The sequence below is a fragment of the Ictidomys tridecemlineatus genome, chromosome 5, assembly GCF_052094955.1.
Source record: "Ictidomys tridecemlineatus isolate mIctTri1 chromosome 5, mIctTri1.hap1, whole genome shotgun sequence".
Classification (NCBI taxonomy): Eukaryota; Metazoa; Chordata; class Mammalia; order Rodentia; family Sciuridae; genus Ictidomys; species Ictidomys tridecemlineatus.
Window position 1 is genome coordinate 59,571,559 of NC_135481.1, and position 27,603 is coordinate 59,599,161.

Genomic DNA, 27,603 nt, shown 5'->3' on the forward strand with positions numbered 1-27,603 from the left:
TTTCTTGTCCTTTCAAGGTAGTCATCTGGTAGTAAGCAAGCCTATCCTTAGTCTCAAAACAGCACTGCCAATGTATAGATGGGTTTCCATATATCGAGCCAACCTGAACAGCTACCAGAATGGATCTAGATGATTACTATTTTATAGTTTATCCTGATATAATCAGTAATTGTCACCAAGTAGTGAGATGGGAGGGTAGGGGTCGGAATCAGCAGAGTATCTCTAGCCACAATTTTAAAGTTTATGGGAGCATAAAAATCCCTAAGCTACTGAGTATCTTTTATGCCATTTAAACTATGGGGATACAAAAGCAAACTATTCAATATTCCTAATCATGTTGCATTGCTTGCTTCTGTGTTGGAAGGGGAAAATATCAACCAAAATCTGCATACCAACTCAATTGCAAAAGGAAATTACAAGATATGTGATTTGAAAAATGAAAAATATATGTAAAAATAGCAACTTAATTACACATTGACACCGAGCACGTTTTCTGAGTTGAGCAACACTAATTTTGAGTACTTATTAAGGCTGGTGCTTTACAAACACACAACTATGAAAATCTTCATAACTCCTGATTTGGGTATTTTCAGAAGCAGGATGGGAGCTGTTTTACCCTAGGTTCCACAACTGGTGAAGAGGCAGAAATGTTCTGAAAATCTCCTCTGGTATCTCATTCACTAGGCCACACTGCTTCTTCCCCTGCAACACCTCAAAATCAACGTAGGTCCAACCCACTTAATGTAGAAAGGTGGGAACAGACAGTTCTTCCCTATAGGAGGGAATATAGTTGCTGCTTTGAAACAACGCAGAAGTGTACTATCACGGAGGGAATGCCCTCAAGTCCTGCGCAGCTTTACTACTGAGTCAGACATGCTAACGGGGCACTGGGTGGGGCTTTAGGGACCTGGAGAGAAGCGCGAGTCCCGCCGACACGCGGCGGAAGCAGCCCCCGACCCCGCCCCGCGTCCGGTGAGCCAGCGCCCGCGTCCGGTGGCCTGGGCGACGCTGTGAGGCGGCCAGGGTGCAGCCATGTACCGGCTGCCCGAGTCTAAGAGGAAGCGGTGGGACAAGCAGGCCCCTTCCCGGCAGGACGTACAAACCGCCTGTGTCCTCCCCTCTCCGGGGGCTGGTGAAGGCGGCCCTGCTCTCCCGGATCGGCAATCGGCGCCGCGGGCGACGGTCGCAGGCTCGGCGGGTGCCCGGGACAACAACCTACCGGCACCCGCACGCCCTCGTCCTTTGCTGCGCTCCGTGACCTCCTCCACAGGCGGGTCGCCGCCTTCCTCCGGGACCGGTAGTTCTCAAAAACATACCAGCATGTTTGCCCACAAAAACAGACCTAGAGAGGTACATTGAGCAGTCGGTAGGAATTGAATTCTGGCTCCACTCGCAGATGTTTAGATGCTCGTGAAAGCCCACCTCACCACCTCTGATTGGAGGGTTGCAAAGTAGCCCAACAGCTGGGGAGCGTCGGGGGTGGGGGCAGAGAAGCAGCCCTGTTCTGGATAGGACCCGGGGCAAGGAAGGGCTGGTGGGTTGCTCTCTACCACTACCTGAAAGGGTTTGGCGATTGCCTCGGAACGGAGGGCGAAGGGTTTGGAGCAGGCTGCTGTTTTGTGTCCAAATCAGGTCAAAGGTTGTGGTTATGCTCGGCTTCAATTTATTTTATCCCAAATATTTTTGTCCGATGAATCTTGAGTTATGTGCAGTTTAAATTTTCTTTCTTCCTCCCTTTCCTTACCTGAGCTGTCCCTTCCTTCCTCTTCCTGCTTTCTTCCCTCCCTCCCTCCCTTCCTACTGAAACCAAACCAAAAAGCAATCAAAAAGGATAAGTTAAAAATACACTTTTAAGATTCTACATCTTTACTGACTAGAGTTAAAAAAAGACGTGTGAGTTATTAAAGGTTTATGTAACACGTGGATTGAAAATTGAACTTTTAATTTTGCTTCAATCATTTCATTTTGCAGCAATCAGGATTACAGTTAGGGATGTGGTACTGGAAAGATGAAACCAAAACTCTTGAATTCAGAAGGTAAATTTTAATAAAACTATTAGCAGTTTTATAAAATTACATATGTGTGAGATAAAAAATAAGCAATAAGCAATGAAGAAAAGTATAGAGATTCTGGAAGCTAAGAAATACACAGGAATATATATCTTCCCTACTGCTAGAAAAATAAATATTTAACCAGTGTTTTCCCTTTATAGTGTTATTTAGCATTATTCTACAAAAAGGATATTTTATATTACTATTTGGAATTATTGCCTAATTCTATCTCATTCTTTTGACCACAATTTCAAATATGTAACATTACAATTTGTATTGAAAAAAAAGTATAGAGAATAAAATAAATATCTGGTGAAGTCCAACTATCTGGAGATTATCATTTTACTGAACAGCCTGGCAGACATCACTTTCTGTTAATTAACCCTTACCAGCTGCTTCCCATGAACCAGCCTTTCTACTAATCAGTCTACAAACCCTTTGAAACAGCTGCTATCCAGTTTACAGATAAAGAAACTGAGATTTCAAAGGGCTAAGTGATTTGAAAATTAAGTAACTTGGTCCAATAGCATAGCTCATAAGTGACTAAGAAGATTTAAATGTATGCATGTTTGGCTTCAGAGTCCATATTCTTAATACTGTGTAAAGTTGCCTTTGTAAGTTATAGAAATAGTTTTACATGAGTGGGATCATATTACACCTCCTGCAATGATGGTACATTTTATAAGGAAATATAATTAGATTAGAAAAACTAATCTAAAATCCTGAATCTAGCTGGGAGTGGTGGCACACATCTGTAATCCCAGTGGCTCAGGAAGCTCGGGTAGGAGGATCAGGAGTTCAAAGCCAGCCTCAGCAATTTAACAAGGCACTAAGCAACTCAGTGAGACCCTGTCTCAAATTAAAATACAAAAAAGGGCTGGGGATGTTTCTCAGTGGTTAAGTACCCTGCTATCAATGGAAAAAATAAATACTGATTCTAAAACTATATAACTAAACTGATAATACTAGCCACTACTTGTGTATCTAGTGCATATTTTTCTAATTCTTATAAATAGCTATATGAAGTGAGCATTAATATTCTCATTTTATGGGGACTGGGGTTGTGGCTCAGCAGTAGAGTGCTTGCCTACACATGCAAGGCCCTGGATTCCATCCTCAGCACCACATAAAAATAAATAAAGGAATTGTGTCCAAACAACTACAACTAAAAAATAAATATTTTTAAAATTTTTAAAAAATATTCTCATTTTATTGGTGAAGAAACAGAGGGTCAGTGAGGTTAAGCAAAGTCATATAGACATTGAGTAGCACAACTGATAGTTTGAACCAAAATTAGTCTGATGCCAAAACCCTTGTGCAGGATTAGAGATAGTTATAGTAAGTAGCAGAATTAACTCCATGCAGTTAAAAACAGAAGGGTGAAGGACAAAGAAATATTTAAGAGGTGGAATTGACAGAATGTTTGGATAAAATTGATAGAATACAAGTGGCTGGATATAAAAGGAGAGGGAGAAGTAGGGGTCTTTATTGACTCCCAGGTGTCTGAGTGGAGAAAGTGAATGGCTAGGCTTGCCCTTCACTCAAATACAGATTAAAAGACACAAATGTGTGTTTGAGTTTGCTATGACATGTTCACATGGATATGACTCTTCAGCTGTTGGACAAATGGGGCTGGAGGCCAGGAAGAACTTTGCTAAGTATATATAGTTACATTATAAATGTAATGACATGGAGGTCAAACAAATAATTAAAAGGCTTCACATTTTATTAGCATTGAAATCAAGTTTCATAGAATATATTTGTTCCAGGATTAAGGAATCTTTTATGTTCAAAGTAGTAATTTTAGTTTTGCTTTTTTTTTTTTCTCAGAAATGTCATAGAAGATTCTGTTTGGCAGCTTCTAAAGCATTACACTTGGTGACTGTGAGACAGACAGCTGTGGTTATTAAATGAAAGACTAGTCACAGGAATCAAAATAGAATGTGGGTCTAAAAGTTTCTTATATATGCCTGCATCTACATATAGATACATACAGATATACATATCTATTCTTCATACCATATGTATATCTCTATGTATCTATATGTAGATATAGACATATATAGGTGCTGGGGATCAAACCCAGCATGCTAGGCAGGTACTCTACATTGAACTACATCCCCAGCCCTCTTCATGTATATTTAAGGACTATCTTAGGTAGTGACATAGTGCTTCAGGAGGCTGAGGCAGGAAAATCCCAGATTTGAGGCCAGCCTGGGCAATTTAGCAAGAACTTTTCTCAAAATTTAAAAAATTATGTGGCCTACACACATACATTCTGGGACAGTTTGAGGAGGTGTAGAAAGGAACATGATGAAGAATAGATAGGGACAGCCCTTTTGTAAGATATAAATTACAAAAGGGCTGTAAGGAGATGTAACTCAGTGGTAGAGGGCTTGTCTAGCACATGTGAATTCCTGGGTTTGATCTTCAATAATGAAAAATAAAATAAATATAAATAAAGGCCATCTTAGCCCTCTTCTCTAATGAAAATTGTACCATACTCACTGAACTTCTGTATAAATGAAGTTAATTGGCAGTATTTTTAAAAAATATTTACTCTTTTTAGTTGTAGTTGGACATCATACCTTTATTTATTTATTATTATGTGGTGCTGAGGATCGAACCCAGGGCCTCACACATGCTAGGTGAGCACTCTACTGCTGAGCTACAACCCCAGCCCAGTTAGCAGTACTTTTCAAACTAATCTTCGGTGCTAATCCAGGTAGCACTATTTCATATTTGAGCCTACTAGTAAACTTACAGATAATCAGTTTCATAGTTTTTCATATTTATAAAATATTCATATTCATAAGCTAAAGTTTCTTTTGTTACCAAATTGTTATTAAAATATGACTTGATTTGATTTCCCCTAGTTTTAGAGATGGTATGACTTAAAATATTGGTTGTAATTAATTGTCTATTTTAAAAAATCTAGAGAGGTTTATAATTGTACCCAACACAAAGAAGTAATAATTGTTTAAGGTGATAGATACACCAGTTACCCTGATTTGATCATGATATTATATAAATGTATTGAAATATCACACTGTACCCCAGTTACTATATGTTGATTAAATGTATTAAAAATAATATCTAAGTCACATAGTATAATATTGTCCCAAAAAGGCTAGATACAAAGTGTAAATACTGCTGGGCACAGTGGGACATGCCTATAATCCCAGTAATTTGGGAGGCTGAGGCAGGAGCCTCAAGCCAGTTCTAGGCCAGCCTCAGCATCTTAGCTAGACCCTGTCTCAAAATGAAAAAGGGCTGGGGATGCAACTCAGTAGTTAAATGCCCCTGGGTTCAATCCCCAGTACCAAAAATAAATAAATTCCCCCCCAAACACCAAAGCCCCCCAACAAAAAAGTAAATGGTTGAATGAATGGTTATATGTGTGTAAAAATTTTTTAAAACAAAAGGAATTGCCAAGTTAGAAGTAAAAAATAGCAGTTACCTTTAGGGGTATTATCAACTGGCACATAGTGGGGGACAGTACAGGGGAACCTGCCCATGTACTGGAAATGGTTTTTATGTGTTGGTGGTAGTTACGTGGGTATATACATATTAAAAACTTGATCACGCTTTATACTTAGGATTTATTTGCTTTAGTACTTATAAGTTACAACTCAATTAAAAAAAATTAAATACCCCAAGTATTATGTGGCCTACACACATACATTCTGGGACAGTTTGAGGAGATGTAGAAAGGAATATGATGAAGCTGTTTCATGTTTAAGTAACTCAGTTTGGCAAACCTTAGGTTACCTTAAGTGTCCTGCTATTAGGGACAGTACTAAGGTGGAGGAAAATAGACCTTTGTATATTTTATGGCCAGAGTTAGTGTTTGGGTTCAGTGGAAATATAGGTGCTGATTTCTTATTAAAGTCTGAACATATCTGAGTGGGCAGTGGTCGGAGTAGAAGCTGCAGAGGTGGCAGGCCTGTCCAGGAACCCTTACTGAGTACATGAGCTACATTTCTGCTCTAGAAAGCCCCTCCTGTGGGAGCACTGAGGAGCAAGATTCCAATTAGGTGGATAATCTTAGAGGGAGGGGGTAGGACCATGAATTCTAACAGAATAGAGAGATTAGGACAGTAGGTGAGTCAGTAAGCATGTAGAGGGGATGAAAGATTTAGTTATACAGGTAATAAACATACCTTCTTATTATTAAACAATTCAAATAATGCAGAAGCATACAGATGTGGAAGACAGATTTCTTTACCACTATCTCGTGTCTGTCCCAGCCCTCCACCCCTCATTGGAGTAGCCACCATTAACAGTTGGTATTCATAAATTTATTTATTTTTCTTGCCTTTCCCCCACCCTAATAACTCAGTACACCCTCCCCCATGATCCCAATCCTTGGAGACCAATGATAAGAGGAACATCAGAAAGAATGAAAAGCATGGAAATCATCCATTGGCCAGCATGGTGCCAGTGTCTTCAAAAAGGAAAGGAAAAGAAAGGTGGAAAAATACAAGTAATCCATTCTCTTGAGGTGAAATCATGTACTCACTTTTTGGAGCTGACATATGATACAACAGGACATTAGGAGGTTGGCCAAAGCTGCTGGGGAGGTATTCCTCCAAAATTATTTTATAAGGAGGCAATAAGGATCTATATGATCGATATTCATCTTTAGAGAATGACTAAAACTGGAGAGAAAGTACTTCCATTACTCTATCTACATTTCAGCTTAACAGAGGCACTTACAACTTTGGGCAGAGATAAAGCTACTGGTTGGGTTATCAATGCCGTATTGTTTCCAAGCAGAAAAGCAATTCATAACCCACACTGGGCCACCAAACCAATGTATGTAGCAAACACCACAGTTGTGGAAAATGTATTCTCTCTAAGGTAGGAACCATATCCTACTGATCTTTGAAAGACTTCTATTTTCCTGTTAGCATTTGCTGATATTCTGAGAGCGTGGCTATAATCAGATACCATCTCATGTTCACTGTCAGCAAGAGTCTCAGGGGCCTCAGTATAAACTTGTTGTTTTTTGAGGTCTCTTGTTAATTAGATCCATTACTGCCAAATAAGTCTTATACTGCCTGTAAGGAAATCCTGAGTCAAGTAAAGGGTTCTGAAAACTTCCTGGAGACAGGCAAGTTCTTGAGAGGGGTTCAAAATTACCAAGATGACTTCTTGGGGGCAGGATTGCCTGGTGGCTATGCCCATAGCTCTGTGGCTAGAGAACCTGGGTGCCCATCCTGGCTTTGCCATTTATTATGTGATCTCAATCAAGTTACTTAATCTCTTTCTAAGCTTCAGTTTTTCCCAGATATAAAAATGGTGTTAATATTATTTTTCTCATAGAGTTGCTATGAGGATTAAATGAGATTGTGCTGCCTGGCATGGGCACATGCCTGTAATCCCAGCGACTAGGGAGGCTGTGGCAATAGGATCAAGTTCAAAGCCAGCAAAGCAACTTAACAAGGTCCTAAGCAACTTAGCAAGACCTCAAAATTAAAAATAAAAAGGACTGGGGATGTAGCTCAGTGGTTCAATCTCCAGTACCAAAAATAAATAAATAAATAAGATTTTTCCTAAAAGCATCTGGCCCATAACAAGTACTCGATAAATTTTTAAAATCCCTGCAAACTTAGTGAGGTTTCTGCTTCTTGAGAAGTTACTACAAGATTTTTAGATAGAAATTTTTGTGTATGGTAGTATAGTGGAGGCTGCTGAGGCTGAGAGCCTAATGTAAAATCTGAAGATTTAATCATTCTGTGTATAAATTCATAAATGGAACACTGTTGTGCCCAAAAATATTTGGCCTCTGCTCATAATATATGCCATCCTAAGGTTGTATGAGTTATGATCATGATGTGATTAGTTTTTTCCCTGGGAAAACTCAAGTTCCTAATCATCTCATTTCTATTGCAGTTTTATATCTTCAGTAGAACTCAAGGAAAAAGGAAAGAAAGGCAAAGCCGTTCACTTTGCTGAAACTGATGGCCCCGCTTCAGAAAGGTGGTTTCACTTCTCATCCATGCCGGTTCTGCCAATGGTGCCTCTCAGTGGAATCACTTAAGTCTTTACAAACTCTAAGTTCCATTATCTCAGGCTGAAATGCAGTACCAATAAAGGAAAAATGAGGCACTACCTCAAAATTATAGTGGGAGTTACAAATCATCCCTATAAATGTATCTGTGATAACTTGGCTGTTAGTACATTTCAACTTTTTAGTTTTCTTTTAATCTGAATATTGTAACTATCCAGAAATAGATGATTGAAATGATCTCTTTTGGATGGAATATATGTGTGTGTGTGCGTGTACTGTACATATGATATTAGGGGTTGAACAGGGCCTTGCACATGCTGGGCAACTAACTCTACCACTGCATCACATCTCCAGCCCTATGTGTACATTTTATATCAGACAGTGTGCATTCCTTTTATATCTAGCATAATAAATATAATGTTTAATAAAATACATCCCCAAATGATATTTCATTAAATGAAACCCATGCATAACTCTGAGGATCTCCTTACTTTATAGTAAATGATTCACACACTACAAGATAGAGTAGATACAACTAAAACCTTTTAAAACACTAGGGGCTGGGCATGGTGGTGCACAGTTGTAATCCCAGTGGCTCAAGAGCTGAGGTAAGAGGATTGCAAGTTGAAGGCCAGCCTTAGCAACTTAGTGAGACCCTGTTTCAAAATAAAAAAGGCTGAGGATATGGCTAAGTGGTTAAATGCCCTTGGGTTCAATCCCTGGTACCAAAAAACAAACAAACAAAAAAAAAAAACAAAACACTACTACATGCTGTTGTTCCAAAACAGGTTGACAGATAAAAGGCTCTCTTCAAGAGAGGATAAGTCAGCGAAAGCCTTAGAGAAACGAGGTCAGCAGGGCAACGTTACACTGGATGATGTTAAATGTGAGTAGCTGTTCCCTCCTCCTTACACACTACCTGGTATGAACCTCTAAGGCAGCACTTTGTCTCTCCTTCAATTACCATCTTCTCTCCTTTCAGTTGTTGCTTTGCTTTTGCTACAAGATACTGAGATGCAGAAGATCTGTTCTTTTACAACGTTTATGAGGTGTGTAATGCTTGCAAGACATTGTAAGTCTTTTCCCCTTTACTTTGCAGTAATTTCATCTGATAAATGCTGATAGATCTGATCTTTAGAGAAACAGCAGGAAGCAGGTTCTATGTAAACCATCAACTCATCACTCAGTCACAAAGACTGAAATCAAAAAGTCTGGCAGAGGAATCCAAAAGTCACAGGAGCCCACAGGAAACCCCAACAAAGTCCCAGGGCAAGGAGTACAGAGTCATGTTCCCAGAGTTCCATGCAGACTGCACTATATTTATAATACCATTCACAGAATGTACCCATTTACTGTAGAATGTTTCTTGATTTTTCTTTTTTTTTTTTTTTTTTTAGAGAGAGAGAGAAAGAGAGTATTTTTTTAATATTTATTTTTTAGTCTTTGGCGGACATAACATCTTTGTATGTGGTGCTGAGGATCGAACCCAGGCCGCACGCATGCCAGGCAAGCGCGCTACCACTTGAGCCACATCCCCAGCCCCGTTTCTTGATTTTTCTAAGCATCAGTTCCCTTAGCTACAAAATTAAGAATAGTGTCTCCTTTCTATGGCCGTCTGTGCCTGGGCTTCTCTTGGCATCTGCACATATGACTGGTCTATTAGAGTTGGGCACCCAATGCTATAGGCACTTCTCCTACATCCCCTCAGATTTCCAGTGCAGGTTGCTTGTGATGAATACCTGAGACTCTGCCCTCAGGTTTTGCTCCACTGCAGGGGCCCACTTGGCCTGAGCACTGACCTTGGCAAGCAGGACAACTCCTTAGAGTTGTTTTCTACATGATATTTTCTATACAACCTCCCAGAGCCCCTGCAGAACTGAATTATACTAGTTCACGGTGATAGCACCCCATTCACTGGCTTCCTTCCTGTTCCTATTCCATTTCCACTCTCCATAGGATGTTTCCTAAGATCACATCCCACATCATCTGCTTACTCTCAGTTCCTTGTTTCAGGATCTTTTTCTGGGGAAACCCAAAGTTAGATAAGTAGTTATTAATATCTTGACAAAAAAATCTGTAATAGTCACCTTCATTCTGCTCTAAAGGTGCAGTTAAAAGAAAGCATGTCAGAGTAAGAATGTCCTTTGGGGGCTAGAAAGAAGGTAAAATCTGATAAAAATATAAAGAAAACAATAACTTCTAATTGAAAAATGAGAATAGCATTGTAAATCAGTGCATTCTTTTTGGAGAGCAAAACATGAAAATTTAATATGCTTGTGTACTGTGTTCTAACAATTTCACTTCTGTCTATAATATTTTAAAAAGACATCAATATCCTTCAACAGAAGACTAGTTAAGTAATTGAAGAGAGAATATTCAGCTGTTTAAAAGAATAAGGGACATCTATACATAGCATTATAGAAAGAGGTCCACACTACACATTTAAGTGACAAAAGCAAGTGGCAATAAATCATATCTATAGAAAAAAAATACTTTAAGGCATATATTTATACATATGTATACATGTTGGTGGGGGAGGATGTTATATGTAAACACCTATGCTTTAGAACGTTTAGGAAGAATTCATTCCAAAGACTTAATAGTGGCCACAACCAGGGAGTAGGATAGAAGAGAGAATATTTTACTTTATATATTTCTGTACATTTTTAAAAAATATTTTAGTTGTAGTTGGACACAATATCTTTATTTATTTTTATGTGGTGATAAGGATCGAACCCAGTGCCTCACACATGCGAGGCAGGCTCTCTACCACTGAGCTATAGCCCCAGCCCCAATTTCTGTACATTTTTTAAACAATGGATATATATTACTTGTATATTAAGAACTTCTTAAAAATTTAATTAATAAGCACAACTGTAAGAATTTAGTAGTCAGGCACAGTGGAGCCTGTAATCCCAGGGACTTGGGAGGCGGAGGCAGGAGGATTGCAAGTTTGAGGCCAGTGTCAGCAAATTAGTGAGACCTGTCTCAAAATAAAAAATAAAAAAAAAAGGACTGAGAATGTAGCTGAATGGAAGAGCATCCCTGGGTTCAATTCCCAGTACAAAAGAAACAAAAAGAATTTAGTGTCTGACTTTCCAAAAATAAATCTTTTTTTTTTTTTTACAAAAAGTGAATTTCTTAACTTTCAGTAGTGTAATAGAATCTTAAATGGTAAGTAAATTAGTTGTGTGATAGGCATGATAACATGTATTTCTACTCATGTCCTATGCCCATATTTTTTATGAAAAACCTCATATTTGAAATAGGTTAGTGTTGATTTCTTTCTTTCTGTTTTCTAAATTTCTTCATAGAAATAAGAATCTTGACAATTTCCTCATGGCATTATTATACTATTTATCTCATTACTTGGAAAAAAACTCGCTGGAAAAGAAGCCCGAAAGCTATATGGTGTAAGTAAGTTCTGTAAGTGCCAGTTTAAAAGTAACTTTTACCTAAGGTGAAGAGATAATGGAATTTTAAAAATCTTTTGGGTGTACATGGGAGAAGTTTTCCTGTTTTTAAAGCTCATTGAATAATGGGTATTCCGTACAACAAAATATTCCAACTAATAAAGAATAACAGTACCCAATAATGAGATTTAATGAAAGCCACATTAGTAATTTAAAAAATTTTAGTAACCATATTTTAAAAAGATGCAGGTTAAATTAGTTTTAAAAGTTATTTTATTTAACCCTATGACTGGAAAATATTATTATAACAAGTAGTCAATACTAGGAAGTGAGTGATTAATGAGATATTTTACTTTTTTTATGAAATAAGTCTTCGAAGCCTGGTGTCTTTTATACTTACAATATATCTCAGTTGAAACTAGCCACATTAAATGCTCAACAGCCACATGTAGTTAGTAGCTACCATATCCAGTAGTGCAGAAATAGATTTATTTTGTTATGCTTTCTGTGCTAATAAAAGTTCTTGCTAAAGGGTTTGTAAGCATCTAATAAAAAAGCTAAGATTTTTTTTTTTTTAAATAACAGAATTGGCCAAAATGTCATCACAGGAAAAAAACCCCAAACTTTCTTAGGTTACTTGTAAAGAACATAATTGCTTTACACAGAGGTGGCTTAGAGATATTCACCCAGGGGCAAGCTCTGGGAACTTGGAGTCCACAGCAGAACAATGCCTTGCAGACTTGGCCATGACCTTTCACAAGCATGGAACTTTCCAAGTGCCCAGCTGCCCTCCTCGTACATGTGGAACCAACCCAGTGACTTAGCTGTTAGGAATGTTGAATAGAGCCATTAACTTGCTACAGAGTATTTTGAAATGCAAAACTCCTGTATATAATCAAGCAGTTTGAAAAACATTTTATGGATAGAGAAATAGTTTCTGGATAGCAGTTTTGTAAAGGACCAAATAAATAATTCAAACACTGCTGCTACCATAAAGCTATCATAATGTGCAATGCTGGTGTTGTTTCAGGGCAACCTTTCACAGTAAGACAGCCAGAGCATGCAGTGTTTCTATGGTAGCGAGCAAAAGGGCTAAAGCCAGTGTGAGCTTCAAAGGTACAAGGATTCTTACTATTCCCAAGTAGAAACTTATTAGACTTTGGAGGTATTATTTTGGCTTATTTTGTGTGGTCTTTTCTAATTTTGAGGCTTATTGCTAATCTAGCAAAGAAATTTATTTTATATCTTAATTAACAGGTAACAGAGAAGAAAGATTCCTTAGTTATTTTTAAAATGCATGAAAACTCTTTAGAACATGGAGATATAAGACTGTTTCTTAGAAGGAATCAATTACAGAAATGACCAAAAGCAAAATAGGTCTTAAAATGATTGATTCTGGGGTTTGATTCTAAAAAAGCATTATGACCTTTCATTTTCAGGCTTTCCAGTAATCAGTCCATTTACTTATTATTTAGAATTAAACATAGATTGCAATGTGATATCAGCACAGAAAAAAATTGATTTCATAGGGATAATGATAGTGCCTAATTCACAGTGTTGCACAGAAATAAACGAGATAGTGTCTTGTCTTAACCTAGTGGTCGCACTTGGGAAGAAAGCTTGCATCCTGTGAGAGGAGGGCAGAAAGAAATGGAGAAAGATGTCAAAGATGCATTTTTTTGGGGCGGGGGAGGTGGGAGGATTAAATAAACTCTAGAGAGGGCAAAGGGGTAAAAGGGAGGGTGTGGAAGGGAGGGGGCAGAGGGGTAGGAAAGACGGTGGAATGCGATGGTCATCATTACCCTAAGTACATGTATGAAGACACGAAGGATGTGACTCTACTTTTGTGTACAACCAGAGATATGAAAAATTGTGCTGTGTATGGGTTATATGAATCATATGTCTTTGGTTGTCATATATAACAAATTAAAATTTTAAAAAAATTTAAAAATACAGCAAAGTAAATTGTGTAGCCAAGGGCAGGGGGAGATGCATTTAGATGATACTGGATGGTTAAAAGCCCTAATTCCAAGAAAAGAAAGCTCTTCCCCATTTAAAGATGAAAAAATTAAGGCTCAGAGAGGTGAAGTAATTTGTTGAAATGACATACCTACTAAGTAGTAGAGAGAGGCTAGAACCCAGGTCTAACTCAAAAGCCTGTGCTTTACCACACCCAGCACCTTCTATTGATCAACTATGGGTCCGTTTCCAGAGTTCATCCATTCAGAATCAAGATTTATAGCTCTGAACAAGACACAATTTTGCCTGAGTTTATAAACACTTGTACCATAAACATTTTTCAAGTTATGGCCTCCTTTATGATTTTTTAATGGTGGCATAACTTTCCATTAAGTAAATGACTTGACTTTAGTTATTAAGGGGTAATTTATTACAGTGGTTAAGGTTGCATATTTTGGTGCCTGGGTTAAATCTCAAAGGTTTAATATGATCATTTCTGTGGCTCTTTAAACCTTTTTTTTTTTTTTTTTTTTTTTTAGTATAGGGGATTGAACTTAGGGGCACTCGACCACTGAGCCACATCCCCGACCTTTTTTTATATTTTATTTAGAGAAGGGTCTCACTGAGTTGCTTGATGCCTCGCTTTTGCTGGCTTTGAACTCGCTATCCTCCTGCCTCTGCCTCCTGAGCCACTGGGATTACAGATGTACACAACCACACTCCAGTTGAAATTCTTTTCAGATGTTTATTTCACAGTATTATGCTGATTTTTCTCTTACTGAAGCATCAATTTCAGCAAAATTTGTCATTCTTGTCATTTACTTTTTTTTTTTTTTAATAGTTCTGGGAATGGAACCCAGGGCCATGCTAGTCAAATGCTCTACCATTAAGCTGCACCCTGGCATTTTTAAAGAATATACTGGTTATTTCAGGTGAACTATTAATTTAGTGTTTAGGGCTATCTAAGGCAGTGCTACAGAATGAAGTAAAAAGGCTGAAACATTATAGGGAATGGTTTTTCAGATATAGAATTTTTCTTTTTCTTTTTTTGTGTACAAGGAATTGAACCCACGGGTACTTACCCACTGAACCAAATCCCCAGCCTTTTATTTTGAGGCAGGGTCTCACAAGGTTGCCCACAGCCTTGCTAAATTGCTGAGAGTAGCTTTGAACCTGAGATCCTCCTGCCTAAGCTTCCCAAGCTGCTGGGATTATAGCAAAAGCTACTGGCAACTTTGACAAAGGAAGGTTGAAGGTACAGGAAGCAGGGAGAGAGGCTGTGATGTGGCCATTGGGGCTCATGTGGAGGGGTGTGTTTGGGTTACATAGCATTTGGACACTTAATATTGGAGCCTACTGGAAAAAGATACATTCATACATTGCTGGTGGGAATGCAGATTGGTGCAAGAATTATGAAAAGCAGTATGGAGATTCCTTAGAAAACTTGAACACCATTTGACCCAGCTATCCCACTTCTTGGTTTATACCCAAAGGACTTAAAATCAGCTTATATAGTGATGAAGCCTCATCAATGTTTATAGCAGCTCAATTCATAATAGCTAAACTATGGAACCACCCAGATGCCCTTCAACAGATGAATAGATTTAAAAAATGGAATATTACTCATTCTTAATGAAGAATGAAATTATGGCATTTGCAGGTACATGGATGGAGCTTAATTCTAAGCAAAATAAGCTAGTCCCAAAAAAAGAGCCAAATGCTTTCTCTGATATGTGGATGCTAATCCATGATGGGGGGCAGCTAGAGAAGAATATAGCTACTTTAGATTAGGTAAAGGGGAGTGAAGAGAGAGGAGCAGGTATGGGGTTAGAAAGGATAATAGAACAAATCAGGCATTATTACCCTATGTTTGTATATAACTATATGACCAGTGTGATTCTACATCATGTACGATCAGAAGAATGAGAAATTATACTCCATTATATATGATGTATCAAAGTACATTCTACTGTCATATATAACTAATTAAAACAAATTAAAAATAAAATTTAGGGCTGCGAATGTGGCTTAAGTGATAACACGCTCTCCTGGCATGCACCGGGCGCTGGATTCGATCCTCAGCACCCCATAAAAATAAAAATAAAGATGTATCCACCGAAAAACTGAAAAATAAATATTAAAAAATTCTCTCTCTCTTAAAAATTTAAAACAAAATTTAAATAGTTGGAGCCCACTTTATCTATTCAAGAAACTCATTTTATTCTAGTGATTTCCACTAGAATAAAATGCCTTTTATCATGTGTAATAATGTTTTGTGCTCTGAAACAGCCATATTATCCTTAAAGTCACCATTTCCCCTCACAGCATATCTTCATCTAGTCATTGTAGTGGTTAACCTCAGAAGGGATAGTAATTTGTTTTTGTGTACTGCGCATTTCATTTGGTATCTAGTGACTAACAGTGCACTGGAATGTATTGTCAAGAATATAGTTCCCTATTGTGCTGCAAAAAAAAAAATTAAAATTAGGATTCAGACATGTTGCAACCTAAGAAAAGACTTTTACAAAGATCATTTGCAATTCAGTTGGAGCTGGGGCTGTGTTTTCATAGGGAAGCAATGTTATTATAATTGACACCCAAGTTCCCAAAATAGTTGTCCACAAATGCCTCTTTAACCTAAACTCAGAACTGAGAGTGGCCCAGTGCTGTACTTGAAGCCCCCAAGATTAATAGAAACACCAGGAACTGGGAAAGCTTAGGTGGCAGGGAGTCTCTACAGCAGCTTTGAGAACACAGTAGAAAGAAAAGCTGCCCGCTGCCTCAGCAACCAGTTATGGGTCACTTGTTAGTTGAGCTGTTCTGTAGATATTAGGACTAGCTGTATATAAAATTGAGGCTCCATAGATAGCAAAAAGAATCTATCTATAAACAAGTGAAAATTGACCATAAACTTTGAGTTACTGATTCTAGTGATTAATAATGATTTAAGGGACTTTAAGGATTTTCCTATGTCATGGCTCAAATAAAACAAATGAATTGGTAAGTCAGGTCTGTTGACTCACTAGTATATCTTTCAAAAAAGTTTATAATTCAGACTTTTAAAATGCTAATTAATAGGCATTTACTCAAATTAATCCATATTATCTTTTTCTTCCCTCTAGGGGCCTTGTAGAGAAAAAAGAGATGGAGCTGGTTTTAAGTAAGTTAGAAGCAGCACAGAAATATTTGGCTCAGAAGTACTGTGTCCTCGTGCTAGGGTTGGGCATGCCCGATAAGCATCACATGTGCTGTGGAAAGTAAGTGCACTCCAGATGCCATTAGATCATGATACCCTTAGGACCCTTGCATTTGACTTCTGGTACCAGGGAGAAAAGCATTTCCTTTTTGTTGTCCAGAATAATTGGGCTCAGGTAAAATCTGCCCCAAGCACTGGGGGTTGTCTGCTTTGAGAGAGTCAAGTGAGTATGGAAGACATCCCAGAATCTCAGTTAATATCTATTTATTTAGGTACGGAATTGAACATAAGGGTATTTACCACTGAGTTGCATCCGAGCCCTTTGTTTTTTATTTTGAGACAGGGTCTCGCTAAATTCCTGAAATTTGCCTCAAATTTGCCGTGTTTCTGTCTGAGCCTCCAGAGTTACTGAGATTATAGGTGTGTGCCATGACACCCGGCTCAGCTGATATTCAAAAATTCTCCCCTGCTTGTGATTAAATGACTTGATTTCTCAGTGGAATCTTGCTCTCAACCAGGAGGGATTCCTATGCTAGGCAGGGCTACTGGTTGCCTCTAGTACATACCGAGTGATAGACCAATGTTGGTGGGGGATGGAATGTCTGCTTGTTTTGCAACTGCCAGGAAGAGCTGCAGAGGTGGGGGTTATAAAATAACACTGTTTATGGGAATACAATTTTTGTCTTAGGATGACAATGTCTGCATAATTGTAATTGAAATTTAAAAAGGGGTCTCATCACCAGAAAGTTGGAGATCACAGGAAGAAAAACTTTGATCCTTAACCCCAAATCTCCCCCTGAACAGTTTCATGACAAGCCCAAGAGCCATCCCATGGCCATAGCCAGAACTTAAAAAAAAAAAAAAAAAAAAAAACCCTCAATAGGAAAAGAACACATACATGATATACCTCTCTCTAAATCCCCCATGTTTTCAAAGATATCTTTGTCCATGAACATACTTAACCCAGTTGTTCCTATGTTTTTTTTGTGTGTGTTCTACATTTCCTATGTGCTCTCCTCTCTTATTCTGCATACGTAATTTCACTTATCACTTTCCATAGCAGCTGTAGTTATCCTGTTGTATAGTGTACCCATTGCTTAACCATCCCTTTTGTAAACATTTATATGGTTTCAGTTTTTCTGTTTTACTGTAGTTTGTATTGCTTTACATAAATTACTTTGTTCATGTGGACTATTTCCTTATGGCTTATTACCCAGAATGTTTTTACCTATAGGGCACAAACAATTGTTAAAAAGCTCTTCATAACATATTGCCAGATTGTGCTCCAAAAATGTTCATTTCAGAGGTAGTGGTATGTGCCGATAGTCCCAGCATTTGGGAGGCTGAGGCAGGAAGATCACTGGAGCCCAGGAGTTTGAGTCCAGTCTGGACAACATAGGGAGACCCCATCTCCAAACAACCAACCAAGACCAACCAACTGAAAAGAATCCAGAGCCCTCCACAAGACCTCCTGCATGGGAGGCTGGGAAAAGTGATTTCAAAAAAATTAAAACATTTTGTATTGCCCTCAGCAATAAGCATATTTGGTTGTGATGGGTTTTATTATTTTAATATTTTTGATAGTTTAAAGGTATATTAAAAGCTTAAAGATGTTTTACATTAATGAATATTTTTCAGGCTTTTAGAATCTCTGCTCTTTTTCTTTTTAAAATTATTCACTGTCTACTCATTTAGTTTCAACCATTTTCCAAGGGGGAGTTGAAAAATTTTTTAATTTCTTTATTTACATCCTAAACCAAGGATTGATCATTTGTATTTTTTAGTTTGTTGTTTTCTTTTGAATATTTATATATTTAAACATTAGAAAAATGTTTTATTCAAACATGTCCACCTTTTTTCTGATATTTGATAGTCATACAAGTTCTTGCCGTTCCTGGGTTAAACTTATTCTCTTTTTAATTTTTTAAAATTAGCATTTTAAAGAAATGTGACTTTGCTCCATTTGAAATCTGTTACAACATATCAGATGAACTATGAATATAAGCTTTTTATTTTTTTAACTAATATCAAACTTTCTAGTAATATCTATTGGTGATTTTTTTCTCCACAGTAACATGTCTTGTTATATTTTGAATTTTTCTAACATTTTAACCCAATTTGGTAAATTCCTATTGATTTTTCCCCCCCCAGTATTGGGAATTGAGTCAGGGCTACTCTATCTTTGAGCTACATTCCCAGCCCTTTTTATTTTTTTGATATAGTGTCTTACTAAGTTTTCCTGTCTGACTTTGAACTTTTGATCCTCTTGCCTCAGCCTTCCAAGTAGGTGGGATTATAGGCATGGACCAACACATCTGGCTTGCAGTCATTATTTCTTTCTGTATCTTTTAAAAGTATAGATAGTCCTTACACATTCGGCTTTCCACAGCCTGCTTTTCCTTATGGTAATGCTCCTAAACCAATTTGTTTTTAAAATTACAAGTCATAGCATATTGGTAGATCTTGAAATCAATGTAGTTGTGAAGAGAATAAAATAATTTTAAAAAATAAGTATATCTGGCGTAAAAGTAATAAATAGAAATCCATAGTCCAGGGATACTTTAATAAACAACTGAAAAAAAAGTGTATCTGGGGCTGGAGTTGTAGCTCAGTGGTAGAGCACTTGCCTGGCATGTGTAAGTCCCTGGGTTCAATCCTTAGCACCACATATAAATAAACAAATAAATAAATAAAGTAAAAAATCCATTGACAACTAAAAAATTTTTTTTAATGTTTTTAAAAAAATCAAGTATATCATATAAAATTAAGTTAAGTATTTTTTTTCAGGATACTTTTGTGTCTGTGTCTTAGTATGTTTTGAGTTGCTTTAACAAAATACTTGAGGCTGGGTTCTGTATTATTGTTCTCTAAATAGTAGAGGTTTAATGAGCTCATAGAACCGGTGTCCAAGAGCATGGTACCAAGCTTCACTTTTGGTAAGGACCTCATGGCAGATAGCATCAAAGGTGGGAAGTGGAGAGAGAGTGAAGATAGAGAAGAAAGAGGAGTCAGGTGTCATAGTGTACAAGATAGATCATATGGTGTGGTGAGCCGCCTCTGCCGCTTATGCAGATTATGGTCGCCATTACAAGATGGCGCTGGCTCCGCTGTGGTTTGTGACAAACAACTCCTTATTTGGGAGAGTTGGCGCATGGTTTTTCAGCACCCTATGAGAAAGTTCCACGTGGCAGCTTCGCATTGGGGCTTGAGATGCTATATTAAGCCTGGGAGGGGCATCCGAGGGATGAGTAGAAGAAACATCAAGGGCCTGAATAAACCGCTGAAAGAAGATTCCCGAGTTGCGTCTTCCTTGCGGGCAAGGGGTCGCGACAATATGGTGGGAAAGGAAGCAAGAAATCAGGGAGAAAGCAGGCTTGCTCTTTTTTTTACCCCCTAATACTAGAGATTGAACCCAGGGTGTTCTGCTACTGAATCACATCTCAGCCCTTTTTATTTTTTGAGACAGAATCTTGCCAATTTGCCAAGACTGGTCTCAAAAGTGTGATCCTCTGGACTTAGCCTCCCAAGTCCCAGGGATTACACGCATGTGCCACTGTGCCTGGCCAGGCTCTTTCTTTAACAACCTGCTGTGAAACTAATCCACTTCTATGAGACCCAACCCAACTCTCCATAATACCAGCATCAATCCCTTGTAGAGGGCAGTGGTGACTCTGCCATCTTCCACTAGTTCTCACCTCTTAAAGGTCCCACTCCCTTTCAATACTGTCACCTTGGGTAAGTAAGCCTCAGCTTGTATTTCAGCAAGGACAAACCAGATTCACACCATAGCAGTCAATGTGTGTATTCTAGGGACTCAATATTAAGTATGTTTCTTGCTGTGAGTTACAATTTAAAGAGTCTGAAAGCCACTGCGTTACAGCATCCTTTCTGTACCACACGCACTCTTGTGTTTTCATAAGAATTTTGCTTTACTCAGCCTTTCAAGCAATTATACCATAGTGTTGTTTGTCAGCTAATTGTTCAATTTAGACAGTTGTGTTAATTTGTTGGGCCATTTGAATACACTATTGAATTTCCCCTATATTTTAGAAAAAGATAAGTGGAACATTGGAAAATCAACTACTGCTAATTCAAATCTAGAAACTATTGAGCATCTGGAGAATCTTTAGCTACATTCAAATGCTTGGGACTAAAGTAGAACAAATGTGGGTTTGATTGCAAAAGACAAGACCTTGCACATGCTAGTCAAGTGCTCTACCACTGAATCATATCTTCAGCCCTTTTTTATTTTGAGATAGGGTCTTGCTAAGATGACCAGATTGGCCTCGAACTTGGGATCTTCCTGCCTCAGCCTCTAAATACCTAGGATGACAAGTGTGTGCCACTGCTCCCAGCTACAATCTTTTCCATGTTTTTTTTTTTTTTGGTGCAGTAAAATTATATACAATAGTGGGTTCATTGTTACATATTTGAATATGCACATGATATAACAATATAATTTGGTCATTATTGTCTTCCAATATTTCCCCTTTCCCCATCCTCCTTTTTCCTTCTTACAATATGATTTTTAAAGGAAACTATGATGTTTGAAAGTAGGTGAATGCCTCTGGTTAGCACAAGATCCTGGTCCCTTTTCCACCATCTGCAGCATCACTTGCTTTTCTTCTGCCCATTGGATGGCAGTTTGGAGAACAGGCTTAGAGCTCACCATGCACCATTTATGTATCAAATTCCATACATGTCAAAGGACTGACATGTATAGAACAAAGGACTTAGAGGAAAGCAGATTGCAGGATGGTTCTGCCAGTGAGTTGTTAATGGCCATGGATGTTGATTATGTCCTTGATTCAGGAATTTATAGTATTCTTTTGGTGGGCTTTTTTTTTTTTTTTTTTTTGCACTGGGGATTGAACTCAGGGACACTTAACTACTGAACCACATCCCTAGCCCCCGCCCTCTTTTTTAAAGACAGAATTTCACTGAGTTGCTTGGGATCTTCCAAAATTGCTGAGGCTGGCTTTGAACTCACAGTCCTCCTGCCTCAGCTTCCTGAGACACTGGTATTATAGGCCTGTGCCACCGTGCCTGGCATTGGTGGGTTTTATGTAGAAAATGAGGACAGTGATTTTTTTCAGTTATAAGTAATTAGCTGATTTTAACATGTCTTATTCACTATAATTTGAATAAGCTAATATTTTCATGTGGGTTTTCTGATTTTTTTCCCTCTAATACATGCATGGCTAATATTGGACTAGAATACCTCATGCCATTTATCTCTGGAGTTAAAGTGAAGATTATAGTAGAACCAATAATTTGGGGCTGTTAATCTAGTGCTTTCATGTTGCTTGAGAAGTAAGAGAAGATGCTTCTCTATTCTAAACACATCTGTGAAAATCCAGTATCACATAAATCAGCAAAATTTTGATGAATGTGTTCAGTAAAATTTATCTGGTGTTGGAGATACATGCAAAAGCCTCCTTTTTGGTGTAAACTATAGACTTAGATCTGTTCTTTGGTTGTAGCTAGTACAGGCTTCATCCTCACCCCCATCCTAGGATATGAACCTTCTTCCTACACTCTCAGTGTGGCTGCCACCTCATGGTGGACCAAAGAGGCTGGTGGTGGAGGTAGAGATAGAAAGAAAAGTAGGCTCTTTTAAAACATCATCTTTTAAAATTTTGGGGGGGTGGTGGGTGTGACTATATTGCCCAAACTGGTCTTAAATTCCTGGTCTCAAATTATCCTCCTGCCTCAGCCTCCCAAATAGCTGGGATGACAGATGCATGCCACAACACACAGCTCTAAATCACTCTTAAACCTGCCTCCCAGCTCAGTCACATGCATTAAGGACTCTTTCCCCTCTCCACCAACACATCTTTGAAGCTTCTTTTTCCTTGTATAGGGCAGATTTTGACCTTTATTTAGTTTAGATCTTGAATGTCTCTCAAAGACCCATGAGTTAAAGGCTTGATCCCCAGGATGGGAAGTGGCAGAGGCTTGAAGAGGTGGAGCTTAATGAGAAATCCTTAGGTCATTATGGTTGTGCCCTTGAAAGGGATTGTGGGGCCCTGGCCCCTTCTTCCTCTGCTCTCTGGTTCATGAGGTGAGTGAGTGATTTTGGTACAACATGTGCTTTGGCCATGATGTGCTACCTTGCTGCAGACCCAAAGCAATAGAGCAGCTGATGATGGACTGAAGCCTTCAACACTGTGGACCAAACTGAACCTTTTCTCTCTCTCTCTCTCTCTCTCTCTCTCTCTCTCTCTCTGTCTTTTTGAGAGAGAGAGAACTTTTTTTTTTTTTTTTTTGGTAGAGGGACATAACACAATGACTTTATTTTTATGTGGTACTGAGAATCGAACCCGGGTCCCACACACACTACAGTGCTCTTGCAGACAAGCATGGTAGCTACTTGCCACATGTGGCTACTGAGCATTTGAAATGTAGCTTCAAATTGAGAGATGCTATAAGTGTGAAATATATGTAGTATATAAAATATGTACAAAAAGCTTTAAGGTAAATAAAATACCTTATCAATTTAAAATATTGAGTATATATTGAAATGATATTTCAGGAATTTGAATAAAATAATATATTGTTAAAATTAACATCACCATTTTATTTTATTTTATTATTTTGCAGTGCTGGGGATCAAACCTAGGGCTTTGTGCTTGCTAAGCAAGTGAGCTATACCTCCAGATCCACCTGTTTGGTTTCTTTTAACCATAGCTGCTAGAAATTTAAAAATTATATTTATGGCTTACCTTATGTTACTATTGGATTGTGCTATTACAAACCTTGTTTAATTTTGCAGGTGATTTTGGCAGAGGGGGAAGTGTCTTTCATTCTATTAATCAAAAAATTTCTAAATTTTAAATCAATTGATTTTAGGTTCTATGTCCTTAATATAGAAATTATAAAATACAAAAAAGAGAAAATGATCCACAATTCACCAGCAATAGATGAATTTACAGAGATTGAACTGTGAGATCCCAAACAGTGCCCCTGCTACACATCCATTTCCTGGACTCATTTCAGTTTCCTTCATAGAGATAAATCAGAATGGTAAGACCCAGTCTTCCATTCTTCATTTCCCAGGTGTGGGCCACATCAGTTTGCTTTAGGTTTTAAGAGAGATAAGAGTTCAGGTATTTATGCCAATTTGAAGGAAAGTGAAGGACGTTCATGTTACCTTTCCTTCTAAACTAAAAAATGAAAGAGAGAGAGAGAGAGAGAGAGAGAGAGAGAGAGAGAGAGAGAGAGAGGGAGAATGTGTGTTTCATGGACGTCACTCTCTAATTTCAAAACCTTGCCAAGATGCTGTCTCTCTAAACTTTCTCCCAGAACATAAGCTGACTCATTATTCCAAAAACAGATTGTTTGGTTTTCTGCTTCAGCTTGGCAGGTCTGCATGGGCTCTAGTTTCAATCTGGTAGAGGTATGAAAGGGCAGGAATTCATACCTGAATTTCTGAATAAACCAAAGAAACATGGAAGCTTCTTTCCCTGAAAAGTTTCTGCTGGACTCCGTTGTTCAATATTTTTATCTGCAAACTATTCTAAAGAAAAAGCCATTTCCCAAGCATTCTGGTTATGAGGACAGAGGTGTATATCTTACAGGCATGAATTTTAGCATAAGATCTGTCCCTTGGGCTGGGGATGTGGCTCAAGCAGTAGGGCGCTCGCCTGGCACGCGTGTGGCCCGGGTTCGATCCTCAGCACCACATACAAACAAAGATGTTGTGTCCGCCGAAAACTAACTAACTAAATAAATAAATATTAAAAAAAAAAAAAAGATCTGTCCCTACTTAAACATATATATTTGGTTTTTAATCTCAAATTTAGTTTTTTTTGTTGTTGTTGTAAGTGGGAATAATAGTGCTGACTACTTCATATGGGTATTATGAAGACTAAATATGGTAGTCAACATAAAGGTTTCAGCATGGTATCTGGCAATATAGTCTGCACTTAATGTAATTATTGTTGCCTTAATTTTGTGTTGAAGATTTGTACATGAGGAATCCAGTATACAAAGAAGCAGGTAGGATAAGAATTGTAAAAGATGAACCAGCTCTTTGGGCTCATGCCCCAATGGAAGGTCACTTTGGGCCAGTAAAAACCAAAGTCCCTGGAAGAAGGATGCAGGTCCTGAGGATTGAGGATTATCTTCCCTAGACTTTCCAGGATGGTTCTGGAAAGCCTGGTCCCAGGACCAATCCTAGAATCCTAGGAATCACAGTTACTCCAAGGAAGGCACAAGGAAAAGCAGAAATGAAACCAGCTTCAACCTTGGAGCACCCTGGGTCTGACCTCCTTCCCCATGACTGATGGAGTGACTGCAGGTACACAGCCCCCACAGTCAACTCTCAAGAACTCTTCAGAACATGCCTGCTTCCCTAAAGCTGAAAGTCAAAATCAAAACAACCTGTGTAAGATGCAAGGTCAGGTTTACTAAGCATGCTCATCCCAGTACAATAGCCTTAACAATGAATTTGTGTTGCAAGGACTGCTGGGCAAATATCTGCCTTTAAGAGCTAAGGCTCAGGTCTGGGTGTGTGGTTTAGCAAGAGAGAAAAAGCTCCAGACTCTTTAATGTCAGATGTTACTCAGAAGAAGGAGGAGCACAATATAATTCTTAGTCTGTTGATGGTGTGGTGTTGATTTTATTAATTTTGTTTCTCTTTCTTTTTTGCATCCAGCAGCCAAAACCATTGTTTTTCTTCATTCTATACTTACCTTCTAGTTCTGTGCAACCACATCTATTTATCACTTCACATAACCTGTTTACCACCTTCCCACTCTCGTCATGTCCCCAACACTCACATCACCAGAAGCATTTGAAAATATACAATTTCTCATTGGCTTGTTTATTCTGAATTTATGTTGGCTTTTTTTTTTCTTTTGGGAATTGGGGATTGAACCCAAGGGCATTTTACCACTGAATCACATTCCCAACTCTTTTTTATTTTGAGACAGGGTTTTGCTAAGTTGCTTAGGGCCTTGCTGAGTTGCTGAGGCTGGGTTTGAACTTGCAAGCTTCCTGCCTCAGCCTCCGGAGCTACTGGTATTGAAGGCATGCACCACGGTGCCTGGTAATTTTGGTTAATTTTTGCCCAAACACTCCAGAAGTTTTGACCTGGGTCACCTAGGAAGTTGAATAGAAGGCATTTGTATTCTCTTTGCCTTTTGCTAGCATTCATGTAGCTAATTGTCTTGGAGCCACAGGTCATGAGCCTACATTTTGGGAAAGATAAGAGCTAGATTATTAAAGACTAAACTTCCCTCTCAGCCTATTGTTATAATGTGCTATGTTGCAGGGAGAAAATGTCAGACACACAAAAAGACTGGAAATTCTTCGAGGTGAGTCACATTTTAGGGATTTTCTTTGTGCTGTGATACATAGTGCATAGCAATGATGAATAGTCATTTCTTAGGCACTTATTTTGGTGAATATTCTTTCTAAAAAAAATGCTAACAAGCCACATAGTACACCTTAGGATTTTGGTCTGATTTTTCTCCCATGAAGGCAAGTACATGTCCAATTTTTCATGGCTTTTCAGGGATATTGAGAAATTGGGTCATTTGGGTTTGTAGCTACTTTGCAATGTTATATGAACAGTTGAGAATTTTTCTTATGATTTCTGAAAATCGTGATTCTTGTCTGTTTTTTGTCATAGTCCTTATTCACTTTCTGTACACATGTAGCATGGATTGTCTTCCAACGTCAACACTTGACAGAAATCGAGGAAGAAATAGGAAGGCTCTTCCGCTCTAATATGTTCAACATTCCTCGAAGGAAACGGGAAGATGAAGAATCAGGAGGGGAGAAGAAACGCATGACTTTTGTACAATTCAGGTTTGATCTCTGACTTTTGTAAACTTGAGGCTGTTTCTAGACAGCTGGAGAAGGTGATCTAAATGGCATCTTTCTTCTCCCACAGGCGAATGATGGCAAAACGCCCAGCCATTAAAAAAGCCGTTAACATGCGTTCTCCAGTCCTGTCTACTCTGCTGCCATCTCTCAGAGAAAAAGCTCAGAATATCGTTGAGAAAAAGTATCATCTAGTAGGCATCAAACTCCCAGGCCGGGTACAAAAACACATGCAAAGTCTGGACTCTGTGCCCATGTCAGTGTAAGTGACTCAGGAGGGAGGCCAGACAGCCTGAGGGTTGGACCTGGAAGGGGCAGGGGCTCAGCACCAGGCCTCTGCAGAGAATTGAATGAAGACAAGGCATCTGTGTTTCCATGAATCCCCTGCTCCTGACTGTTTCCTGTCCAGATTAATTCTAGTTATATCCATTGAGATTAGAAAAAAAAATCATTAGAAAGTTGTGCGAAACTCCAAATAGTTGTAACTTGGAGAAGTAAGTAACAGATTCTTTAAGGCTGATGGTTATGTATTGTAAGAATCATCTTTGGGAAATTTAGGAAGGGTCAATACAAAATCTTGCTGTGGATTGAGTTTTGGATTCATATGTCAGACCACAGTGGTTATTCATGAAATAGAGACAACTTTCAAAAAAGTGTGTGTGTGTGTCTGTCTGTCTGTCTGTGTCTTGTCTGTCTTAGTTTTAGTATACTACCTCAGCTGTACCAAAAATTCTTTTTACAGAGTTGGCATTTTGGGGGAGCCACGATGTCTGTTCAACCCTCATACCCTTCTCCCTCTTGAACCAAAAGAAAATGCAAAATCATCTAAAAGACTTCCATCCCTGGTAGAGAGAAATAACAACCAGATTCAGGACACACTGGAGTCATGAAAACATTGTCTTCTTAAATATGCCCTAAATAATCTGGTATATTCCACTTCTGTAATCAAGTCCCAGCACTTCAGGTAAACTACTTCAACTTAACTGCTTGATATAGGATCAATATGTGTGTTATTATTATTAAACTTTTTAAGTTATTCAAGTTAATTTTGTTTGTTCAAGTTATTTTGTAAAAAGTTCAATAGACTATTAAATAATTCCAGAAATCTCTTGAAAGCTCATTTTCTTATTTTTATTG

General features: G+C 38.3%; 1 protein-coding gene across 1 annotated transcript; it reads left to right on the forward strand.

Annotated features, from left to right (window-relative positions):
- The first annotated feature begins 201 nt into the window (after positions 1-201).
- Positions 202-27,512, forward strand: Ppp1r36 (protein phosphatase 1 regulatory subunit 36). The gene is made up of 11 exons (XM_013357490.4): positions 202-1,350; positions 1,972-2,036; positions 7,950-8,036; positions 8,856-8,953; positions 9,050-9,116; positions 11,382-11,480; positions 16,562-16,696; positions 25,913-25,955; positions 26,273-26,451; positions 26,537-26,728; positions 27,209-27,512. Exons 1-11 carry the CDS (start codon positions 1,033-1,035, stop codon positions 27,354-27,356), a joined length of 1,431 nt encoding a protein of 476 aa, XP_013212944.1. The 5' UTR covers positions 202-1,032; the 3' UTR covers positions 27,357-27,512.
- The last annotated feature ends 91 nt before the right edge of the window (positions 27,513-27,603 follow it).

Coding starts and splice junctions, on each gene's coding strand:
- Ppp1r36 (XM_013357490.4), top strand. CDS start 1,033: ATGTACCGGCTGCCCGAGTCTAAGAGGAAGCGGTGGGACAAGCAGGCC. Junction 26,452..26,536: donor ATGACTTTTGTACAATTCAG/GTTTGATCTCTG, acceptor CTTCTCCCACAG/GCGAATGATGGCAAAACGCC. Junction 26,729..27,208: donor GACTCTGTGCCCATGTCAGT/GTAAGTGACTCA, acceptor TTCTTTTTACAG/AGTTGGCATTTTGGGGGAGC.